Source organism: Strix uralensis, chromosome 2, assembly GCF_047716275.1.
Source record: "Strix uralensis isolate ZFMK-TIS-50842 chromosome 2, bStrUra1, whole genome shotgun sequence".
NCBI lineage: Eukaryota > Metazoa > Chordata > Aves > Strigiformes > Strigidae > Strix > Strix uralensis.
This window is the reverse complement of record NC_133973.1, coordinates 63,850,913-63,874,534: the sequence shown is the minus strand read 5'-3', so window position 1 is coordinate 63,874,534 and position 23,622 is coordinate 63,850,913. Positions and strand designations below refer to the sequence as shown.

The following is a 23,622-nucleotide window of genomic DNA, read 5'->3' as shown; positions in this document are numbered from 1 at the left end:
AACATCTTCCACTGAAAGTTTTTATTATCCTTCAGTATTGATGGATTGCACTTGATACTATGTGTTTATTTTATTCTTTCCTAAGCATCCACTACCAGCCAGCATCAGAGTCAGGACACTTGGCTGGGTGGACCTTTAGTCAGACGTGTCATGGATGTTCTTGTGTTTGTGTGTTGTCTTCTGCCAAGCATGAGATTGTCTGCCGTGACTTTATCAAACTGCTAAGCCTTCTGTATGACTACAGATATTAAATTATCTGAATAAGCACTCAGTGCATGAATAAAAATCCTTCATAAACATCACTCTTTCTCTCTTTTCTTCTGTCTTCAAAGGAATGTGAAAAATAGCTAAGCATAAAGCAGGTATAAATTCATAAATCTAGATTCTGTGAATCTTTCACTCCTGCATAACTTAAATTAGTGTACTTCTTCATTACTTGGGCATGATGAAAGGCTGTTGACAGAAGTAAAAATTCACTTATGGTTACATGCACAGAAGTCCTGACCTTGCACATTACAACTCTCTTTTTTATGACCAGTATGTTTGAAAGGACATAAATGTGATGCCTGCAGCAATCAATGCAAAGATACCGAGAACACGATAAAGATACATACACAATCCTGGTAACTAATGACATCTCAGGTGGCACGGCATATCCTTATGACACTGGCATACGTTACAAATGACCTATACGAAACTCCTGATCTTCTGCAGCATCAGTATGAAACCAGTAGGGGCATTTGAAACCATACCAAGACACACTTGTGTGTACAACTCAGGGGAGCACTGACAGAAATTATAACTGAATCAGAGCACAAATTCACAGAAATACAGTGCTGGAAAGATCTCAAACCATCAGTTAGCCCAGCCTATTCAGAGGCAAGAGCAACATCACTGGAAGAGCTATTTTTCTGGTCTCTTCTTGAAAACCTGCAACAAAGGACATACTACAACAATGTAGCTAGCTGAAAACTAATCTGAAACCAGTTCCTTTCTTCAGGTCTTACTTCAATTGGTTCTAAGCTGATCATCCTCCTCCCACCACCAGCTTCCTACATATTGGGAAATTTATGTCCGCTCTCCATCCTATTTTTCAGTGCTAAACAAACCCATTTACTTCAGCATTGCTGTATATGCCCTATTTTCTGATTAATTATAAACATCTGTTTCCCTTCCTTACACCTCCCATTAATTTCCATCTCCCTGGAAGTAGTGCAAAAACACTGGATGCAGCACTCTTGCTCAGTCTTCACTAATGGTGAACAAAGAAACCCCTGTCTCTCATGAATGACACTCCTACCTGTGTATCCAAGAGTAAGATGTATATTTTTTTTCAATTGTATTGCACTTGTGACTTGGACTAACTTTTTCAGTTGCTTTAGACTCTGGTCCAGTAAAACTTCCACATCCTTTTTTTTCTGCACTGCTGCTTAGCCAATTCTTTCTCATTTTAAGTACTAGATTTTTCCTTCCTCACAAAATGTAGCACTTTGTGCTTGCCCCTTCTTTATTTAGGGCCATTCCTCTAATTTGTAAACATCCTTTCGAATTCCCTCTTTGTCCCCTGAAATGTTTGCAGTTATTCCAGACTGATGACATCACAGATTGTATCTATTTCATCATCCAAGTCAAGATGATTCAACATTTTTAAAAGCCTACTGCCACCTCCGAGCAACATTAACTACCTCCTTGTCTCTGAATAAGCAGGTACTTCTTCCCCTTCACAGCAGCCGCTTTCCTCTGCAGATAAGCAGAAGTCTGTCATCAATTCCCTCAGCCAAACAGGAGTCATTCTTCTATCACACCGCCTGCTACAAGCACTTCTCTCTCTCTGTCAACAGGAACTACGAAACATGACAGCAGTGGGGAGACAGAGTGAGGCAGGCTGGAAGAGTTCTGAGTATTGGGGAGTTCTGGGGGAGTACTGCCCTGAGGTAGAAAAAAGGGATAGGGCCAAGACAAAGGATCAGAAGGAAGGACGCTTTTGTTGCCAGCTGGCAGCTAGAGAGCAGGTAACCCACTGTCTGTCCTCCTGGAGCAGCACCTGCTGCTGCTATCTTCTAGTGGATGGCTGCTGGCTCATTCCCAGCACAGCAACGCTGGCCTCAGGAGATGACTCCCTGCTTGGGCAGTATTTCTTTCGTCTTCTACCTTGTTTTTGCCTGTATTAGCTATCAAACACATACATATATATATATACACACAAAATTATTTATATGGTCTATCTTCCATACCTGTTTAGTATGATCTACTAGTCTCCCTACATACATTAAAATATAAAGTATATAAAAGTAAAAATCAGGGAAGTTATGTATTCTATTTTATACTCTTGTGATTTGTGATCAAGTTATAAGCACTGCACACATCAATCTTCTTCTAACTAGAAAACGTGTGTTTGCAATAAAAATTATTATGTAATCACTCTATTAGTACAATCCAATTTCTCCATCTGAATCTTCAGAGCAAAATATGTCACAACTCAGTTATGATTTCCATGAGGTAATTGCCGAGATTCTGTATGCAAAGTATTTAGAAAGTAGCTGTTCATGGCAGGAAAGATAAGCTACATTTATGATAGGAAACAGGTTACATTTCACTGTGCCTAGCTGCAGCCCCTCAAAGACTAACCAAGTTGCCTTGGTTCTCTCCATAGTCGTTCAGGAAAGATGAATACCTCCCAGGCAGATCAATTCTTCCACCTTAAAAAATCCCACACACAGATGTCTAAGATACCTCTTACAAATCAATGCCTGCCTCCTCCTGATACCAGAGGGAACCTGGAGAATGAGCTTTGGCTGGACACCTAGGGAACAATTCACTTACCTAAGCAAGGGTGTCTGGTGTCACTTTGGATGCCCTGGATTATGCAGGACTCCTGCACAGGGTTGGCAGGTACAGCACAGGATCTACGGGCGTCCCCTATCCTTCTGGAAAGGCAGCTGGTGTCCAAATGGGATACCCCGAGGCACCTAAAATACCTAAGAAGCACTATTGAAGTGTCTTATTTATTTTAAGATAAATAGCTCTCTGGACTCCATCACCTGTATTGACAAGTATAAGACTCAGTTGCTTAAATTTCAGGAGATGGTGTCACGTCTAAAACATGTGCACTGAGCACACACACACGGCAGAGGACTTGAAAGAGATCTGCACCAACCTGGACTGGAAATTGGAAAGCAAGTACGATACCATGAAACCGAGATGACAGCAGACACCTTGCTTAAGCAGTCACATTCTGTTCTAGATCTCCATCAACTGCGGTTGTAGAGTTTAGCAATCCAGCTCTCCTTTAGACATCTAATTGTATACATCTCAATTCACATAAACTGAATCCCACCCCATTTTTTAGACATCTGACGTAAGATGTGACAAATCTCATCAACGGAAGTATGAAGGTTCTGCACCTTCAAGTACTTCAGGTGAAATATGAACTTATTCACGTAAAAATAATTATTTATGCATCACTATCTAAGAGAAGTAGACAACGTTTGCCCTCGGTGAGTAAGAACTTTAGTTGACCTTAGAGCAGCAGTAAAACACAGTTTGTCAGAAAGATGTCAAATTTTCTTTGAAAATCAGCAGGCATCCAATGAAGTCCATATGCATACTTGCAGTTTTATAGTGGAACATATGTAAAAATAAAAAATTACAGCGTTAGCATAGAACAGATTACATCTTTTTCAGAAACAGTAACTCATAAGTTTTATGGTCTGACTTTATGTCAAACTAATTTTCTGAGTACAGTATTCTCAAAACAGCAGGATGACTATATAGCCAATGATGCCTCCTGGGTTTTGCTGGTTTAATTTTATCGAAATTAGAGCCTTTGAAAAACCCTGGATGAACAGCTCTGAGGTTCCGTTTATACAAAAAGAGAATGCAGACAACACTTCAGAGAGCAGTAGCACAAGTCTCCTTTCTTACAGGAGATCGCACTATTCTCTGCAAAACATTTTCTCTAAGGAGAAAGGTTCATTTTTGCACTGATTCCCTTGTCTTCTCTACCCACTTTATAGCTTTACCTCCCATAAACTATAAAACACATCCTAAAATGATGGTAAAATGAAAGCACAGCACCTTAGTCTTCCAGCTATAATGATGAGTTTAAAGAGGGGACTATTTGGAGACTCAGTGTATTGATTAGTTAACTTCCTAAGGATAAAGAGCTATGGCAGCATTTGGGTGACTGAAAATTATATGCCTGGAACTAGCGCACTTGATTCATAGACCAAATGTTGAACAAGAATCACATTATAAAAAAATCACAAATTGTGGATCCTGTCTGATTGGAAATAGGCTGACAGACTAGTAAAAAGCATGAGAACTATTTATTTTATAATTCACATCATCTAAGCAAAACATACCTCTAAAACACAGAAAGTACATAACACAATCAACCCAAATCATGTAAAATGATAAATCATAAAGCTAAATTATTGAAATATGACAACAGTAATCTTCCATACTCTTTATTTGTAAGATGACTTACAGTATCTTCTCAGTATTACATTTGTTATTATTGATTAGTATTTTGTTTGGAAATGTACATTACTATACATTTTACAGGCATTTATAGCAGTTTTAAATGCAATTATTGCAGGTATGCAGAAAAATAGGTAGGTGGTTAAGTACCCAATTACAGGTATAATTTGTGAAATAAGCAAATAATAATGGGAAAGTATGTACAGGTGAAGCAGGGAAATAAAAACACATACGGAGATACACATATATATGCAGGTCATTAAGAGACTCCAGCCCTTTCCTGAACAATGCGCTTCGTACATGCAACTTCATTAATTAATTCTTGCTACCATATATAAACCCTAAGTATAAATATCAAAGCATATTATTTTTATTCATAAATTTAGTATTTTCAGTATGACGTAAACAGGATAGCAGAGTAACAATTTCAATAACGCTACTCCATATTTTCAAGATGTTAAGAGGTCAGATAGAAACTGCTTAATTAAAACTTTTCAGTAAAACAATTTGATGCTGTGCAGTCCTGATAGTTGCATCAGTCCTCCTGATCCAGCTTAGCATTTTGGCGTCAAAAGCAAAGGAAAATGTTAACTGTTCCATGTAATCTGAGGAAGATGCACATTACTATTCAGTAAGTCTATTCTAAAAAATAGCTACAGGTAGCCTGGGTGTATTGAGGGCAAAGGATTTTTAGTAATTTTCAACAGAAAGACTAAAAATACATAAATACATTTTTTAAATTCTGGAAAGCCAAATGAGTACTAGTAACTGAAGACTCATAGGGGACTATATTATATACAAGCCTGTAGTTTGATTAAGAATAGAAAAGAGTATGATACAAGCTGTAATTCTTGTTACAAAGAATTGTCATTGTATCACTGAAAGCTACATTACAGGCTGCCTAGAAGGTGGTATAATAAAACTTGCTGTAATAACTTTTTATTTATATTCATAAAATTGAAGAATGTTAATTCTCTGGTTATTTTATTTTTAATACAGAGATGAATTTTAACAAGCTAATTTATAAAAGGTTACACTGATGTCTAGTTTTAAATCAAAGGAATTAATGTCCATACTACCACAGTTCATAGAAATTCTTGTAAGACATTTCAGCAGTTGATGAGGCTAAAGGTCAGTGCTCACAATATCTTCTTGGAACTAAATGAAACAATATGTCAAATATTAAAAGTTTAGTTGGTAACCAGCACAAAGTTTAAGAGCTATGCCTCAGATCTTCAAGCTAAGTGTGACTTTTTTTTCCCCCTCCAAATTGCTATCTTAGAATGCATACTTCAGTAATCTTGAAAAGCTCCTTCTGTTCATCTTTGCCCACCGCTTCTTGGTATTTACTCAATAATCTTTGTAGATCAGTACAAAATTACCTAAAACAAATAGAAGTAATAACTCAGGTAGTATTTAAATATAGCTGTGCTTAGTCAAAGATGACTTCTTTGACAGGGAGAAGAGACAAGCTCAGCTGAGACTCCCGTAGTAGCAAGGTGTTCACCAACCAGAAGCCCTTTCCGCTCATTTTTCCTGAAGTAAATGAATACAGTTTTTATAACAATACTACTTCAGCAACTCCCTTCAGAAACACGTATTTGTTTCTGTTGCAAGATCTGTATTGGTATTTTTCAGACTTTGCATTGCCCCATGAGAGGGCACTGGAAAAAACTCTTTACAGCTCTGGCAATTAATGGGAAACGGCACTGGATTGTGGGGCAGCTAGAAACTTAAGTAACTGGTACACTGGCTCACTGTCTGGGAGAAAGGGATGGCACCCATCCTCTTGAGGAGCTCCTGTATCATTCAAGATCTAACTACCCAGTCTAGCAGCATAACAAGCACTGTAATTACTTACTTTTCCTTATACGCCTGCTACAGTGGGTTGGACTAGTTGTTATTTAAACCTAACAGGCTTTACCACAGCTGGGGGCGGGGGGGGGGGGGGGGGGGGGGCAGATGGGAAGCACAAAACCCAGCATACATTCCCTCATTGTCTGTCCAGTCTCAATCTGCCTTTCTCTGATATTTATTGCCTATGTGGCACTTCACATACACAAAGCATCACATCATAATTTAATGCATAATGTAGTGCTTCCCTAAGTCTGGAGCATAGCCAAAGGTGGGGAAGGGGGCAGCGGGGATAGTGTAGTCAGACTTTTCAATTACTCTTCAAAGACTCAGCTTCTATTCTTTCTGAGAAGCAAACCCACAGGTACAGAAAAGCCTGTGGAATATACGAGGTGTTTCTGCAGCTGTCTGAATTTGCAGGAAACCTAAAATAAACTCTTGTAAGTAAGAACTACCTCATTTGTCCCTCCTGAATGAGTAGAAAGGCAGACAGTGGTGGCACTTTTAACTGCAAACAGGTAGTACCTCTGTTTAAAACCATTTTCTAAAAGATCGCAAGTAGAGCAAAAGTTCCTATCTCAGAATCTTGGGTCAAGCAGGTTAAAGAAGGGGCAGGATTCATGAAAATGCACAGATCATGTATAAAACCAAACTACGCCAGCTTGTAACACTGCAACAGTGCTTTGAAGGAGGAATAGTGTGATGTTTGTGTCATATTTACTAAAAGACAGCTCAGCTTCCAAACGTGCAGATTATTATTTTTAATGCCATAAATATAACTACAGCATTGCAGAGTAGGCTGGTCTTTTTACCTCAGGTTTGCAAAAGAAGAGAAGGAAAAATCTGAGATAGAAAGGGAAGGAGTAATTTGTTCAGGAACATGAAAAATTCACCTCAGATTTAGGATTAGGACAACAAACAGCAATTCTAGCTTCTAACCGCAAATCGCCAAACTATACAGACCGGGGTACCGAACCGCAGAAACACACTGAACACCCCCTTTTCCTCAGTGAGCCTGACAGCCCCCGAACAGCACCACTCTGCGAAGCAAAATCACAATTCCTCCAAAGTCCATACACGATCGCGCCTGCTCTAGATGCTCGACAATAATTAACGCACTCGCACATGTCACAGCTTATCCACCGACGAGCTGCGTTGTTTTTTTTTTCCCCCGAATCGCCCAAGAAGCGGGGCGATGCCGACAAGCCGCGGCCCTCCGCCACCGACCCCGCCGACCGCCAGCCCGCTCCGCTCCGCATCCCGCCGGCTGCGAGGCCGCGGCCGGTGCCGGTGGCCCGGCGGAGCCCCAGCCAGCTCCGGCCGGCGGCGCCCGGGGGAAGGGGAACGGGAGGAGGGGGAAGGGGGGGGAACACAGGCGGCCCAGCACCGCCGGGCTCGGCCACGCACCCCGCGGAGGCGGCCGCCGGCAGCCAGCGGGGAAAGGGGGGGAAGGGGGAAAGCGCGTCTCTGGGGAAATAAAAGTTTTGAGGCGGAGAGGGCAGCGCCCCGCGCAACTCGGCCGCCGCCCGCCGAGGCAGCAGCGACTTCGTGCGAAGGGAGGGACAGGGAACGACGGGCGGCCGTGACCCGGCGGGTGGCAACGCCGGGCGCCCCCCCCCCCCCCCGCTACTCACCATGTTGACTTCGGAAACCATGTCGATGCTGGCGATGTCGATATTCATCCCCACGCAGACGGGCGGACCTGCGGGCAGACGAGGCCGTCACCCGCCGCCGCTCCGCGACCTGGCGGCGACAGGGGCGGCGGGAGCCGGCTCCGCCGTGCGGGAGCGGCGGCAGCCCCGGGGAGAGCGGGGGGGAGGGAGGGGGGGGGAGCTGCTCCGGGCGGCGAGCCCGGGCAGGGCGACTCACCTCCGAAATCCGGCCGGAGGCGGATGTCGTAGCCCTTCAATAATTTATCCACAGTTTCTTTCACGAAGGACATGTTGCCGGGATCGTTCACACTGTGGGGGTGAGAGAGACGGAGGGGTGTCGGGCGGGGGAGGCAGAACGGGGTGCGGCGGGGGGCCGGGGGCGACAGCGGGAGCGGGGAGCGGAGGGGGTGCGGGGGGAGCGCATCAGCTTGTTCCCCTGGCGAAACGCATCCCGCGCCGCCGCCGGGGCACGCTGGCTCCTACCTCTGGGCGCAGCAGACCACGGCCACCAGGACGGGAGCGGAGAAGATCCCGAAGATCCTGCCTCCCCCAAAGCCCCACATCCCTCCGCTCCGCGCTCCCTCCGCGCAGCAGCAGCAGTCGCCGCCGCGATCCGGCTGCCCCGGCTGCCGCTGAGGAAGAGGCGGAAGCGACAGTCCCCGTTTTCCCCCACACTCCTCGCCCCCCCCCCCCAAAAAAAAAAAAAAAAATCCCCCACCCCCTGCCCCAACGCCGCTGCCCGGCCCGCGGGAGCCGCCCGCGCACCCGGCTGCGTCCACCCCGCGGCCGGACGCCGCCGAGCCCCGGAGGAAGCCGCCCTCCGCCGGAGCCCGGCCGTCTGCCTCCCCGCCGCCCGCCCGCCCTGCCGCCCTCCCGCCAGCCGGGAGGGGAGGGCAGGGCGCCGCCGTCCCTCCCGGCGGAGAGCCCGAGGAGGGGCGCCGTGGGGAGTGGGGCTCGCCGGGGCCGGCAGCAAGGGGCGGCGGCTCCCCGGGCACCGCCTCGGGGCCCGCCCGCCCCGCCGGCCCCGCGGCCCCCGCCCCTGAGGCGGGGGTGCCCCTCGCAGCCCCGGCGGGGGCGGCTCTAGGCAGGCGGCTCCTTCTTTTCGGGGGGGCGAGAGGATCCTCTGGGGCGGGAGCGGGGCTGCGGTGCCAGGGCAGCCCCGCCGGACCCCCCTGGAGCCGGGCGAGAGGGGGCTGCCCGGCGCCGGGCGGGGCTGAGGGGGCGCGGGCCCGGCCTCTCCGGTGGGGCGGGCCGCCCCCCGCTGCCCCTCGGCCTGGTCCCTGTGGGGGCTGCGCCCACCGGCCCCTTGGCGCGTCCCGGGAGCGGTGCCCGGGGGAGGCGGCTGGGGCAGGAGGGGGGCTGGGCTGGGCGCCCTGCCCCGAGCCGCGCAGGGCCAGAGGGCGTCTCCGCCGGGGCCGGGGGTGCGGCGGGCAGGTACAGGTGCTGGGCCTGAGGCTGTCTGCAGCCATGGCCGTGAGGATGCCGGCAGCACACACCTAGGTCGTCATGTTTCGCCTGGCAAAACCTCCGCTGGCTTCAAAGCGCGTGTAGCTGGGCTTGTCACACGGGACGGGACCGGAGGGAAACTGCACTGGTGCCAAAGGGACGGACGGCGAGAGCTGCCGGCTCTCTGTTGTGTTGCCTCTGAGCTTCTGGGTGCTCTTAACTTCGTATAAAACATTGGTTGGGGTGGAGACAGCGTAGTTGTTATTATTGTTAACCTCCTTCCAGGTTAATTAGTCCTTTCAGCAGGACTAATTGGCATGGAAACAGAAGCACGCTGACTTGACTATATTGCCTTTGGTTCCAGGGCCAGCTCCTTCTCCCTGCCAGACCTCTTCACCATGCTCTACCGATGGTGTAAACATGCCCTTAGCCAGCTCCTGGTTCTGGTTACATTACAATGGGTGGCCGCTGATCCATGACAGAGCACAACATTTGACTAGTCAAGGGAGAAAAACAATGTCTTTTTTTGCGTTTTCTCTTACCACCTCTTTTTCCTTCTACATATCCTCTTCCCTAAGAGAAACTGCGAGGCAAAGGATGGACGCTTGAATGCTGTGGTGTTGTGTACAGGTGAGAAGGCATCTTTTGAACAGGCTTTTCATCTCTCCTCAACAAATTCTTGAGAAGAAAGTCAAGTGCAATCCATGGCATACATCCTGACCTTGTTGCTGTTGCAGTTAATAAAACTCCAAGTAAAAGGAGCAGGCTGTTTTAGAAACAACATAAAAGCCTATAGCCAATGAGGACAAATGTGGAGAAACTGAGTGTTGCCAAATCTTGTGATATCATTTTAAGTCTTGCAATATTTGGATTTTTTTAATAGTGCCATAATTACTATGATTATAAAGTGAAAATCTTAACTTTCATTTCAAAACTAATAAAGCTTATGATGAAAGCTTGAGAATCGTGATACAAAGCATACATGACTCAAGGGCTCAAAAATAAAAAGTCAAATAATAAATATATATATATATGTAAAAAAGTGATTTGAGGGCTCTGGATCCTGATTTTTTTTTTTTTTTTTAATGCTATGGATGGGCGGTATTGAAGACTATTTTTTTCAAAGACTTCAGAGAAAGTGAATTTAGGGAAGGGTACCAACTCAGTTCTTTCTCCCTAAGTGCTGAAAGAACGTATTAAGACTGAAGAAAATATTTTTATGAGGAATTTAACGTGGTTTAAATACATGTTTAAGCGCTAATAACTTTTCTTAAATAGACTGTCAGTTTTATAACAGAAATAAAATATTTTAGAGAACACTACTTCTGATTAACGCACTATCCTGGTACTTTGGAAACATCTGAGGTAGGAATGAATCAACAGTGCTGTAGAGTCTGTCATATTTTATACTTCATTTAAGTATTTGTCTTCTTGATCTTTCAGAGCAACTGTTTCCATTTACTTGTGGATAGTTTAAAGACAATCCAGGTTAGAGCTGATGGGACAAGGAAGTAGGGGGTTATGGAGCATTTGTTCCTTGGGACCCTGGATTCAGTTAGGCTTAGCAGTAACTGAAAGACATTAAAAATGATAAATGGTCAATGAATTTTGTGAAAGGTTAAAATCATCTTGACTTTTCAGTGATTTGGCATTTACTGTGAAATGGCACTTTGGGTTTTCTCCACAGGAAAGACAGAATAAATCTTCTGTGGCAGCAGTCTGAAGGTAAGACCCAGCAAAGCCCTGCACAGTGCAGAGTATTTAAGGAAATTACAGAAGCAAAGACTTTTGGGGAACTATTTAATGTGGCTGATAGGAAAAATATGGGCACAGAAATAGACTCCTTGTCCTGCCCCAAAATTCACCACCCTGACTTGTCTTCTGGAATTAGGCTCCTAAATGTCTCCTTTCAAAAAGCAAACAGGTTATTTCAAGACATGGCAGGAAGGAGTCTGGGCATTTTTATTCACTAAAGGAAAGCACCCAGTCAGAACCTGCAGGTTCTCCATCCAAGAAGATCCCAAGGATGTATCTCCTGAGATCAGCCCAGACTACAGGACCTCGGGGTAAGGTTTTCATCTCTGTTGTTTGAAATGTTCCACTTTTCAGCAAATAGTTAAGTAGGGGAGAAAGGGAAAGCGTTAACATGACTTTGTGGTCTAGTGGTTTGGCTCTTATCTATGAAGTACTGTTATTTCATAAATAATCCAGTAATTAATGAATTAATTACTGGATAAAATAAATCAATGTTTGGTGGTGTAAGGAATGGAACTCAATTCTCTGCTCCCCTTAGGTGCCTTCTTCATTGCTCATTCTCAGTCTTGCTCTTTTTCCAACATACAGTCTTTCTGTACCAGTAAAATTATCGCTGTAAAAGATGAGACTTCAAATGTTGTAGTTCAGGGACTAAAATTCGTCACTGTTTCTAGACTTTGGTGAATGTTCCAGCCTCTGGGGCACTAGACAATTAAGATCTATGCTTCTGATCAAATTTTGTTCAGTAAGGTAAGCACAGCGATATTCTTGTCTTCCTTGGCATTGCCAATATTTGTAAAGGCCACTTCAAAGATGGGTAAATCTAAACTGCAAAGGCAAGCATTATGTGTGAAGGAGCAAAAGGACTGTCCCTGGGCTGATGCAGATACATGTGGAAGAATACACCTGCCAAGCCTACGTGTGAGAGAAGTCCTTGGGGTGAGAGGATTGCAATGGATTCAACGGCTGTGTCTGGGTTAGCAAGCACTGAGGCTGGTCTGTAGAGCAAAACTGCTGTTGCTGAGGACCTGTTATCCATGCCATACACATTCTGGTTTGTTTTTTTCCCTTAGGAAAAATTCTAATCTGGTCACACAGGCTAGATGCTTATTAGCAGTTGGACCACATTGAGTGTGCTGCTGAGGTGCATTTTCCACCCTAGTTTCATATGAAAGGCATCGAGTTCATGTACTCCGAGACTGCTCTGAGATGTGAACCAAAGCACAGTAAGTGGGAATGATCAAATGATTCATTTCACAAGCACAGTCCTGATCTGCACTAAAATGCTATGTAGATGCACCCATCATCTCCTTTCAGAAGGAGCTGGAACAGAGCAGACTCAGTCTTTGTTAAAGGACAGAAATTGTTGAAGGCAGTGGAAGTGGAATGAGGAGCCACTCAAAATTTTGGAACAAATTCTAGTTTTCTTCATCATTGTCAGCACTAATGGAGATCCAGAAGAAGGAAGGCTAGAGAAGAGGAGAGGTCATCTCACAACTGATGCATTTGCAGTACTACCACTATCAGTCAGGAGAAAGGCTGGCTTGAGAATCAGGGAACTGTTTGATCACACCATGCAAAACATCACTGAGCTCTTGCACTGGAAAGTGGTACTGAGGGTTTACCTGACAAAATGAACATAACCCAACTTACATGCTGGGGCCAGTATCACTTATCAGAATGTTTCCTTTTTCATTTTCCTTTCTGTCTTGTCTGTCATTTAACTGATTTTGACAAAGATCCAGTCTTATCCTGAAGCAAACTGCAATCACAGAGAGTTCAGAGATACAAAAAAGCGACAGACAGAAACGTAAAAAAAACAGGGAAGAATTGCTGCTACAGCTGAAGTGGTGTCTTCTGACAAACACAGGACATTAATCTTACTAGGCTGAGACCCATGCCGCTGCTTACCTATTCTGCCTTGCAGCAATTTTAATAGCCTGCTGGTTTAACCTGCTGAGAAGGTGTAATTAATAAAACTGGCTGGGAAAAAAATCCACAAGAAAATTCAACTTTTTTTTTTTCCTGAAGCCTGACTTTTTTACTTTATGAAATCAAAAGTTGAGGACCATTTTTGCCAAAATACCATTCAACAGAGACTTAATATTTTCTTCAGAAAGCTCTACTTTCTTACTTTCTCCCCTACAGTATCTCAGCAGAAGCAACGTTTTAGAGTGACAGGAGGATGCTGGGGAGTAGATACTCGAACTTAGGAATACGCTGCACTTTGACAGTTTCATACTCTGTGTTTTGCCTGTTCAGATAATGAGCAGTGGTTGTTGGACATATTCTGTGAGGAAAACAATATTATATTTATTTACTATGTATATTTATCAGAAAACGTATGTAGTATTTGCTGATGTTGAGTAATACTCAACAGTTTATGCTGAGCTTATAACCGACACTGAGTTTATACTCATTGCCCTCGTTTCTGTCAGGCAGGTTGCAAACAGCGTTGCATGAATCCATTTGATTTGGTTGCATAATTTGCTGATTTTCATTTAATTATACAGAAATATTAATGTTGTTATGTCAACAGTTCTGATGTAGTAGAGATCTAAATGTTTCAGTGGGCCACATAAAGAATAAGGTATTAATCAATATGAGTAATGGGGACAAATTTGCCTTTAATAAGAGGGTTGACCCAAATTGTTTTGAACTGTTGCTTAATTTTCAGATGGTTATTTTTCTTCATAGTGAAGAAAACAGAACAAAAATTTGCATTATCTGAATGAATTTAAAAGAGTATTCCTGCAATATTCCATTCCTTATGCAGTAAAACCTCTGGATTATGCACATAATGAGTCAGACACATCAAAATAAAAATCCATTGACACTTTGGCAGAGGAAGAAATAATCAAGGCTCTTTATAACTCACATTTTTTCATCATAAAGATTAATGATTATGCACTGAAATAACACAAATACATTAGAGAAGCCTGTGGTGCTTTAGAAGTACTATTCTTTAAGTCTCTGTCCTGACGAAAACACAGTCTTTTTAGAAAAACAGACAAGTAACTGAATTATAATTTTATTTTTTTTTTACTGTAACTGCAGTTAAGGAAGAGCTATTTTACATAGGACTTCTTTGTTAAGAGTTTCTGTTTGAGTGTTTTCATCTAAATTCCTTTGTCAGGAGCACATTATTCTTAACAAAACAGTATGCAGCAGTTACCTTTTTCTTTAAGGTTAGATAAAAATTGAAGAATATAGCCCATTCCTTTGTGTTTTCATATTTATCAATATCTTCATGAATCTCATTTGTGATAATTATTGTTTATGCAGTTTTCTTTACTATAGCAGCCAGAATTCCAAGTCAAGACCCAAGCCTCATTGTGCAGGAGATTATATGGAGTGAAGAAGTCAAGTGCAAGTTGTTTGAAATGCTTATATTTAGTATTATTTATTTTTAAAGAAAGATCAAGTCAGGATCCAACTGATGTGTCTGCATGAGAACTAGCTAGAACACCAAGAGATGTTGGCTTCTGACATTTTCATCCAAATGTCCCTTTGAATTTTAACAGTGGAAAAGTAGAAAGACAAAGAATAAACACTGGGGGGAAAAAAGCAAGCCATTTATACATGCAAACACTCCCACATAAAACAGGATAAGCAATGAGAAGGAAGTGCAGTGAAATGATTTGGCATCAATCCTGATTTGCTAAGATTAGGAAGAATTCTGGAAGTGATAATCTAGAGCAACAAAGAAAAAGCTATGGGTACAACAAAGTGAAAGTCTGATGTATGTCTTGCTCTTATTCTTTGAGTAGGTTTATGCTAGGGAGTGCCCGTAACAGTCCACGAAGGATGAGGGGAAAAGAAACGTTTCAGAGTGTGGAGAGTGTGGAAGTGTGTTTATATAGAGGCTGCATCCACAGCCGTGCACTGCCAAGACACAGGACTCTGCTGGTGGAAGTGCCTCTTAGTCTTTTTAAATGTATCCTCTTTTCCCAATGCTGTGCCAGCCAGCCCTTTGCTCTCATGCCCCAAACACTGGCATCAGAAGCAGCCATGGTTAAGCTCATAATACACAGACCAGGATTGTGGGCCATATTCCATCTGTGAAATAACATAGAAATTAAGATGGCTGTGTAACTACATTTCTTTGTCATATGCACTGTATAGAAAGGTAAATCACTATGTGTAAAGGGAAATCATTATTAGTAGATACGTAATTTTGTGCATGATGATCTAAAATATCTGTTATTGTGCTTTAATTTAAAGATTACTTTGTGGCTCAGGAAAAATAATATTTCAAAATAAATGTTAATAATAATTTTTAACATTTTAAAGGGTTAACATTCCATTTACAGATAATGATCACATTTTTAAAGTACTTTTTGTTACTCACCTTGTGTCATAAATTGCATATAGTTTTTTGTTTTCTTCAACTGCATTCCTAAACAGGGAGAAAGAGAGAATATCATTTGCATGTCCTGTGTCTATTGCCAAAACAAAACATAGTTTAGGGCCTTGAAGGTTTTCAGACCATCACTGTAGAATCTAGGGATGGGGAAGAAAAAATCTATAAATTGACTTGTTCAACCCCTGACATGACAAGATTGTAATAATCTTTTGGAAATTGTCTAAGTGTGTTTTTAATTATAGATCCATGACTCTGTTGCCAAGAAATGAAAAAGGAAAAAAAATAGTCACTGCTTTTGTGAAAAACACGGCGCAACAATATGGTTTTGACAGAGCTATGTGATTAATTTTCAGAAAAGGTTTTTAATTGATCCAGATGAATGTTATCCAATTCAGTTATTTCATTATTTTTTATAAGCCAAACTAAAAAAATACGTTGAAGTCTAATGCAGTGTATTCAATATAAAATGAAATACTTGATTTCTGATGTTTTGAATACTTTTATGTGTGTTTAAACATTGAGATTCCTATAAAAAAGACATACTGAAAATTCAAAGCTTAATTCTATATTTTTGAGCTTTTTCAGTTGAAATCCAAGTGCCTTTGCAGAGTACCTTTTGCATTTTTTAACTAGAAAAAAGAGATTTTTTCCTGAACTTTTTTGTTGAACTGTGTCATGGTTTAAACCCAAGGGAGACTCTGCTCTGGTGCATCTCCCCCTCCTCCTTTCTTCCAACTGACCTTGGTGTTTGCAGAGGTATTTCCCTCACTCCCCCTCCTCCTCTCCAGTTCCTCTTCTTAAATATGTTATCACAGAGGCACGGCCACCATCGCTAATTGGCTCGGCCTTGGCCAGAGGTGGGTCTGATATTGGAGCGGAGGGAGCTTTGGGAAGTTTCTCACAGGGCCCACTGCTGTATCCCCCTCCCCCGCTACCAAAACCCCACCACACACAAACCCAACACAGACTGTTTCAGAACATGTGGGAACAAAGGACTCTTCTGAAATAACGCTAGTAATTTAAGGGAGAGCAAGAGGAGGTATTGTCTGAAACGTGTTGGCTTTGCTGGAATCGGCAATAAAATATAAGTTTTAGCTAAGTAGTTTCTGAGAAGGCGTGATGAATGTAAGGGGTGCTCCATAATAAGTATTGATTTGTATCTTACAATCTGATTTATGTCTGTGCATTACTTTACCTGTCTTCTTAGAGAAGTTAAAGGGAAACAACTAAAAGCATGGGGTAAATGATCCTGAGCTTGAATGCATTAAGCTCCACTTACATGGGAAAGGTAGATCCTGGGTTTGGTCCCTGTTCCTGGAGTGGTTATGCATTTTACATGAAATATGCACTGGCTAAAGGGTGTTAACAGCTGAGTATTGTGAATGCCGGACTCCCCTGTGCACTGGGTAGGGAGATGTGGGGCCTCTCTCATGTCTTGGATCCCCTTGAAATAGCCAGCCACCTAAACCAGAGCTGGTAGGGCTGGGTAGGGCTCAGGTTAGATGCCACCGTCTAGTCCATTTAAGATGCTCTGAGTTACTTGAGACACTGCACAGAGCTGTCAGTTACAACACAGGACCTATGTGATACCCACGCTCTGCTGGAGAGGTAACGAGTCCAAGGGTATCCCCTGGACCATCCCAATGGCTCAGGATGCTTGTGTATAGGAACTGGGCTGAGCCTCTCAGGTCAGATTCCACCCAGGAGAAGGATCCCCAGCTTTCTATACACAGGCTCCATTAACTGAGTTGACTAGATCTCTGTTGACATAATGGGAGCACCCAGTTCTCATGTAGACACCTACATGTAATCTTCAGATGAATCCTACTCCAAACTTCTAAATATCTTATGTTCTTTTGATAGTTCTAGGCATCAGGATTCACAAGCCACATTGCTCTGGATTTAAAGATCATAGTCTGCATGCCTGCAACCATGCCTCAGCATGCTATTTTGTTGTTTGATTGATATTCTCAAGTTTTGTCTAGTGTCCACACTTCTTAGTTGTCAAGTCCACCATGACTTAATATAGGCTTGGGGTAATTTCTTGAGCTCAGCAAAGGAGAGAGGAGGGGAGAAGAAGCAGAGGGGGGTATCTGAAGCCTGAACAATGACCCAAATATATCCCTTGATTATAGTCACATATTTCATGTTGGTAGAGTTGCATGGTCAATATTGACATGAGAAGATGGCTGGGCTCTTTTCTGAAGTGTGTGTGGCCACTTGCTACGAGGTGTTGGAGAAAGCAGTCTACATTTGCAGAGGCTGGATATAGAGTCAGGGAGCCTGCTCAGCCTTCATCTTCCTTTAGGACAGTGCTCCCAAACATAGCCTATGACACCTGAGAGACAGATGAAGCTCACCCTGTAACCATGACAACTGGCATGGGATTTATAGCAAATTAGCTATGGGTAGAAGAGGGCACAACTTCTAAATGAACATGTACAATATAGATGGAATAAGTATCTGTTTTCAATCCCCTTACCTAAATATATCCATACCCATAAGATAAAAAGAAACTTGCATATGCTAACACTTTCTGTTAATATATTAATTAAAATTTTCAGAAGAGTGCAAAACAACTTGCATGACCACCTTGTGTTTATAACTTCTGACATTCATCAGCAAAAATGTCAATGGCAGGATAAAATTAAGTTCTTTTTGGAAGAGAGATGTTAACAGCAAGGGGAGATCAGGAAAACAATTAGGCAAATGTAACAGGAAAGAATCAAATTTAATCTTTTACATGTTGAAGTTTCACAATGAGCTTTTTATTCAGACTAATAATGCACTCCATTTTTTTTTCTTCTTTTACAAAAATGCAGACACATCTTGATGTTGAAATTTTCTTATTCAGCAGAGTGGTAAAATCCTTTGGTCTCTGCATTGAAAAATGCTTTCTTGTGAATGATGAGTAAATGGAGTTCATCTCACACAGAAGTCTCCTACTGCTGCTGTCTGCCTGGCACCAATAGAAGACATGCTTCTGAAAGCATTACAAAAGTAATTCCCCCATCACAAAAGCGCCACATTAAAAGTACTCGTATTAAAAGCACTTTGTTGTATAGGAATATCGTTGTATAATTGATTATTCCCATTAAAATGCTTTCCATCCTTATCACAACTTTAATAAAAGAACAAAACTGTTCTGAATATTATACATGCACTTGCCTAGAGCCACTATTAAGCAGAGAGACTCTGGGTGCAGCCAGGCAGTCATTGATGGTAAATCAAATGGAGGGCATATGGTTTCAGTACTGCTGCTGGTGGAGTTTCTGTTGCTAGAAAGAGCTAATGTTTTGCATTTAGGATTATTAAAGTAACAAAAATAGTAATTCATCTTCTCCCCTTCTTTTTTCCCCAGCAATCTTGAAGGCTCACTCAATATAATACAGGAAAACATACCATGAACAACCCATACTGGACTGTTAGGACTTTCCCAAACTGCAAAATAAGAACTTTGTGTGCTTTTTTAAAACGTGCAAAATTTCTGGAAGATAGCACAACTCAGAATGTCTCTGTCTGGAATTCCTACTTGCTTATGTAAGCATCAGAGATTAAATGTGTAAATCTGAGCCAGTTACCATGGGCTACTTTAATAATCGGGGGGGGGGAGGGGGGGGGGGGGGAAGCAAGTCCAAAGTCTGAAAAATACTGAAATAGTGTAGATGAATCACCCTCCAGAAGTACCTAATAACTATGAACATAGCCTATACCTAGCTAGACATCTAACTTTTGGGTATGTAATACTGCATAAAATAAATCCCATCCATGGTGATTTAATGGGAAGGAAGTCTAGATCTGTCTCAGTACATTGAGCATATTGCCCTCCAAAAGCTTATCAGACCAAGATGTCTTATATGTCTTTAGGTTGGAGCTCCGTGAAGAATATCTCTGCTAATGGTAAGTGGACAGCAAAGAAACAAGAAAGCTGCTAAATTAGTACTGTATTTCTGGAATTGCTGGAGTCTTTTAACTAAATGTAAGTTAAATTTTAAACAATGCTCATCACTTTTTGTCACACCTTTAAATCCTACAAGATCATGTAAAAGCAGAAATTAAGTTAAATACCATATTCATTTGAAAATAGTCTTGAGGAGAGTGAAATGTAATAGCGCCTTCTGGATTAAGGCCAGAACATAAAGCTAGTGAATCACAGAATGCTTAACAAGTACTCTTGATGTTGTGGATCTAACAAAATGATTCAGTATGAAAATATAGATACAAAGACTAATATTTATAGCTTGGAAGATAATGCTAACAATAAGAAAGTGAGATATTTCAGCTTCAGATTCTGAAAGCATCTGAACATGGAATGCCACTATATACTTTCTTTTTCTACTCTGAAAAAACTCTGTACACCTCACACAAGCCATTTACAAACAGGAAGAAAAATAAATGTGATGCTAAATTCCTCCATGGGCTTGGAGAATGCACACCTCATTACGTTTGAGCCTTTTTCATCTTGAAGTGAAGAAAATACTTTTGTTGATTAACCCAGCATACACAAGAGAGACCAAATTAAGTGCATGCTACATGGCATTGGTGCAATAACTATTGGTTCTAACAGCTAGATGCAAAACGTCAATGTAAATCTTCCTCTCTGGAACAGCTGCTTCCTGGCTTGTACCTCAAGATTGCTCAACCCACCTTGCAAACCTTCCCTCCAGAAACTTCAGAAGCAGTGAGGCACCCGCACCAATGAGTCAATAAAATTCAATTTCCCGTTTCCTAGGAGGTTCAACCCATGCTAACCAGGTTAGGTATTCAAGGGCATCACTGTCACACAGCATGATAGGCACTAACAAATTATTTTTAGTACCTAGAAGCCTATCAAGACAAGTAAGAAAGTACAGACTGAAATGCCAAATGCAAAAATGGGAAACTGTGTTTAAAACTCCCAGGATATTATAGACACAGTTATTGAATTACCATTGTAGATCTGCTGAAACCTCAGTAAGCAGCAGACGATGGAGGTTTCTGCTATAAATATAAGATTCACATAGCTATCTCTTATTTTTTAAAGTATAAATTAAGTGGATGCAAGCCAAGTTTTCATAAATAATGCCAAAAATGTTTATGTATGAGAGGCTTAAACTATGTGGCTCTAGCTGAAATAAATGTTTCAGTGAACACGATTTTAAACATGATTTATTCAAATGTTATGTTAAGTAAGCATTCAATATGCTTTTATGTAATGCTGATGCCCAAGTTACATGTAATTATGATGACATTATAGCATCCTTGATCTTTCATAACCTCCCTAGAAATTCATTTTTCCCAGCATCAAGCTCCACGACTAGTACGGAAGTGACAATGTCACATAGTATAAACAGTTACCAGAACAATACTTTTCAGGTCTAATTCTATGAGGGCTAGCCCATCTTGACTCATTTTGACATCAGCCAGAGCTGGGAAATTTAGCATTGCTCAGAAACATGCCAATGAATTAGCAAGTCTAGAAACCTGTTCCTTGGCATTTAAGAGCAAGGTAGGAAGGATGAAGTGAGAATATATCAAGATGTAGACTCCTGTTTACTCTCATTTTAAATCACTGATATTATTAAAGGTGTCTAGTTCTAGTTCAAATCCAATGGGTTCTATATCATTCTTTTAGTCTGTAGGATTTATTTTCTTTTTCTTTTTAATGCATTCTATTTCCAAATATAAAAAATAATAGGCATAGGGAAAGCTATCAAAATCCACACAACAGCGGTGAATAAATCTGCCATTATCCTTACAGTGAGGATCTCACGAGTCACTGCAGATAGTTCAGTGAAGGTCCCAGCTCCATGCTCAGCAGAGGTCGAAAAGGTAAACAAGTGCTAAGAACAATCAGGGAATTAATAGAACAAAACCAGGATCAGTATGGCATTGCAGAAATCTGTGGTCTACCCACATCCTGTAAACTTTGTGCAGTTCTCTTCCATCTCAAAGAGCTTGAGAGCTAGATAAAGGTATAGGAAAGAGCTACAAGGATGATTAGAAGTATGAAATGGCATTTGTAGGAAGAAAGAGACTTAGGCTGAGACTCTAAAGTCTGAAAAGAAGTTGAGGGACATATGTATATGACTTCATATACATATAATAAATGTCTATGTAGACTGTCTAAATGATTATTTGTTATCGCTTATACTACAAAAACAAAGGAGCATTCAGTTGATCAGGTGGTTGGTTTAAAGCAAGCAATATGAAGTCCTTTTTCACATGATGCATAATTAAATTGTGGAGCTCACTGCCAGAGGAAGCTGTGGAGGTCAAAGTTGTAAATGGGCTCAAAAATCCATTAGACGAATGCACGAAACGGAGCTCCATCAATGGCTATTAAAATCAATGTTGTGAATGCACCCTCTGGCTGAGGAAGTCCATAAACCTCAGACCGCTTGAAACTGAAAGGTTATACCTGGAGAAGAATTGCTTTCTATCTGTCCTGTTTCTTTTGCTTCTCTGAAAGTATGTGCTACTGCCCATTGTCAGAGGCAGGGCAGCAAATTAGATACAACTTTGGCTTGATTTAGTATGGGAATGTTTATGTTCAATGGGATCAGAAATACATGTTTCTGGTTTACTGTGACCTAGCAATAAAATAATTTTCACATCTTAAACTGTCCTATTGTTTTCATTACTACACTGTCCCCAAATAAACCACTGATTTCGCTTCTCTTCCTTCAGAAATTAATTCAGTTACATATTTTTAATTTCTGTTCTTTGATCCCCTGAAGCACTTGCATACATGCGAGGGTGATAAAAAGCTTGCCAGTGACCCTTCTAACCCTCCAGCTATTACAGGGCTGTTGTAAAACACATGCATTTTTTCAGAAAAAAAAATTTCAGATGTGATTAGTGCTTATAAAATCCTGTAGAAAAAAACCCCTTTACACTTTCAGAGACCAGAATATATGTTCAACAAGTGTATTCATATTATAAAAGACATGAGATTTACATCTTGATACAAGGATTGTGAACTGTTGATGTATATTGGAGTGCATTTCAACTTCGGTGGCAGGAGAAATTATGGCTTAGAATGAAGCCTACTCTCTCAGCCTCTTCAATTTCTTTTTATTATTTTAAGTATTTTTTCATTTGCAGACTGAAAGTTAATAGTCTGGGTAAAATAAAAATTAATTCATGAAGAATAGTTGATGCCACTTCTGAAAGGCTCGTGACTGGAAAGGCCAGCTCCCCACAGAGGGATTTAGGTTTTCCATGCAAAGTTACACAGCGGCAGAAGAAAGCCTTGAGTTCTCATCCTGGCATCCTAGTGGGCATGGTATATGTTATTCAGTGACCTGTATTACAAAGTGCAAAGGTCACCTTGATCCAACATTATGACAGTTTTGAATGAAAGTAGGTGTTGCTAACATGCTCTGTGCTGAACTCGGTGCTGTTGTGTAATAACCATGCCAATGAGCACATCTATTTGACAGGGCCCATTAGGTACTCCTCAGGTACTTTTACTGCAAAAATTTAAGGTGCCCTTGGTCTCTGAAGAAGCTTGGGCTTCTGTGGATCATTCCTTGGATTTTGTAGGCATCCACAGAAAACAAAAAATACCTTATTTTGTTTTGCTTAAAAAAAAATACTCTGAAAAAAATTGAGAGAAGGTATTTCCGTTAAATACTCAAGTATTTCAGTTATTTGAAAAAATATCATGAGGAACAAAAATTTCTTGATCCATTCTAAACCTCATGAATGTATATATTGTTATACACAAATACATAAAATAGGGTTAGGAATCCCCCTGACATACAGTTGTAAAGACAAAACTAGTCTCCAAATTGTGCATAGAAGAACAATTTTACGATGATGAAACATGTATGAACAGATGAAATAATCACCTGGATACATACATGATAATACTTTCTCATAGGTTTGTAAGTACAGATCAAAATAATTATTCTAAATGATCTTTAGCTCTTTTGGTTGTTTAGATAGGGAGTCTTTATAAATTCAAAGCCTGTCAGCCCGCAGTGTACCAGGAAACTTGTATTTAAGAGCCCAGCCCTAACATTTACATTCCTAGGATATGTTTCAGTGTTGGTTGTAGATGTTAAGAATATTGCCTTTGGG

The 23,622-nt window shown here is 41.6% G+C and overlaps 1 protein-coding gene across 4 annotated transcripts in view; it reads right to left on the bottom strand.

Moving 5' to 3' along the window:
• The window catches only part of GABRB3 (gamma-aminobutyric acid type A receptor subunit beta3), a 196,563-nt gene that overhangs the window by 105,953 nt on the left and 66,988 nt on the right, over window positions 1-23,622 (bottom strand). For 2 of the 4 annotated variants that reach the window (XM_074858988.1, XM_074858990.1), the window contains exons 2-4: window positions 15,541-15,588; window positions 8,206-8,297; window positions 7,971-8,038 (exon numbers count right to left, since the gene is read on the bottom strand). In XM_074858988.1, the coding sequence (XP_074715089.1) occupies window positions 7,971-8,038; window positions 8,206-8,297; window positions 15,541-15,588 (208 nt within the window). Of the gene's footprint in view, window positions 1-1,685; window positions 1,741-7,970; window positions 8,039-8,205; window positions 8,298-8,471; window positions 8,645-15,540; window positions 15,589-23,622 lie in introns of those variants that run through there. The other 2 variants (XM_074858989.1, XM_074858991.1) reach the window with 2 other exon arrangements.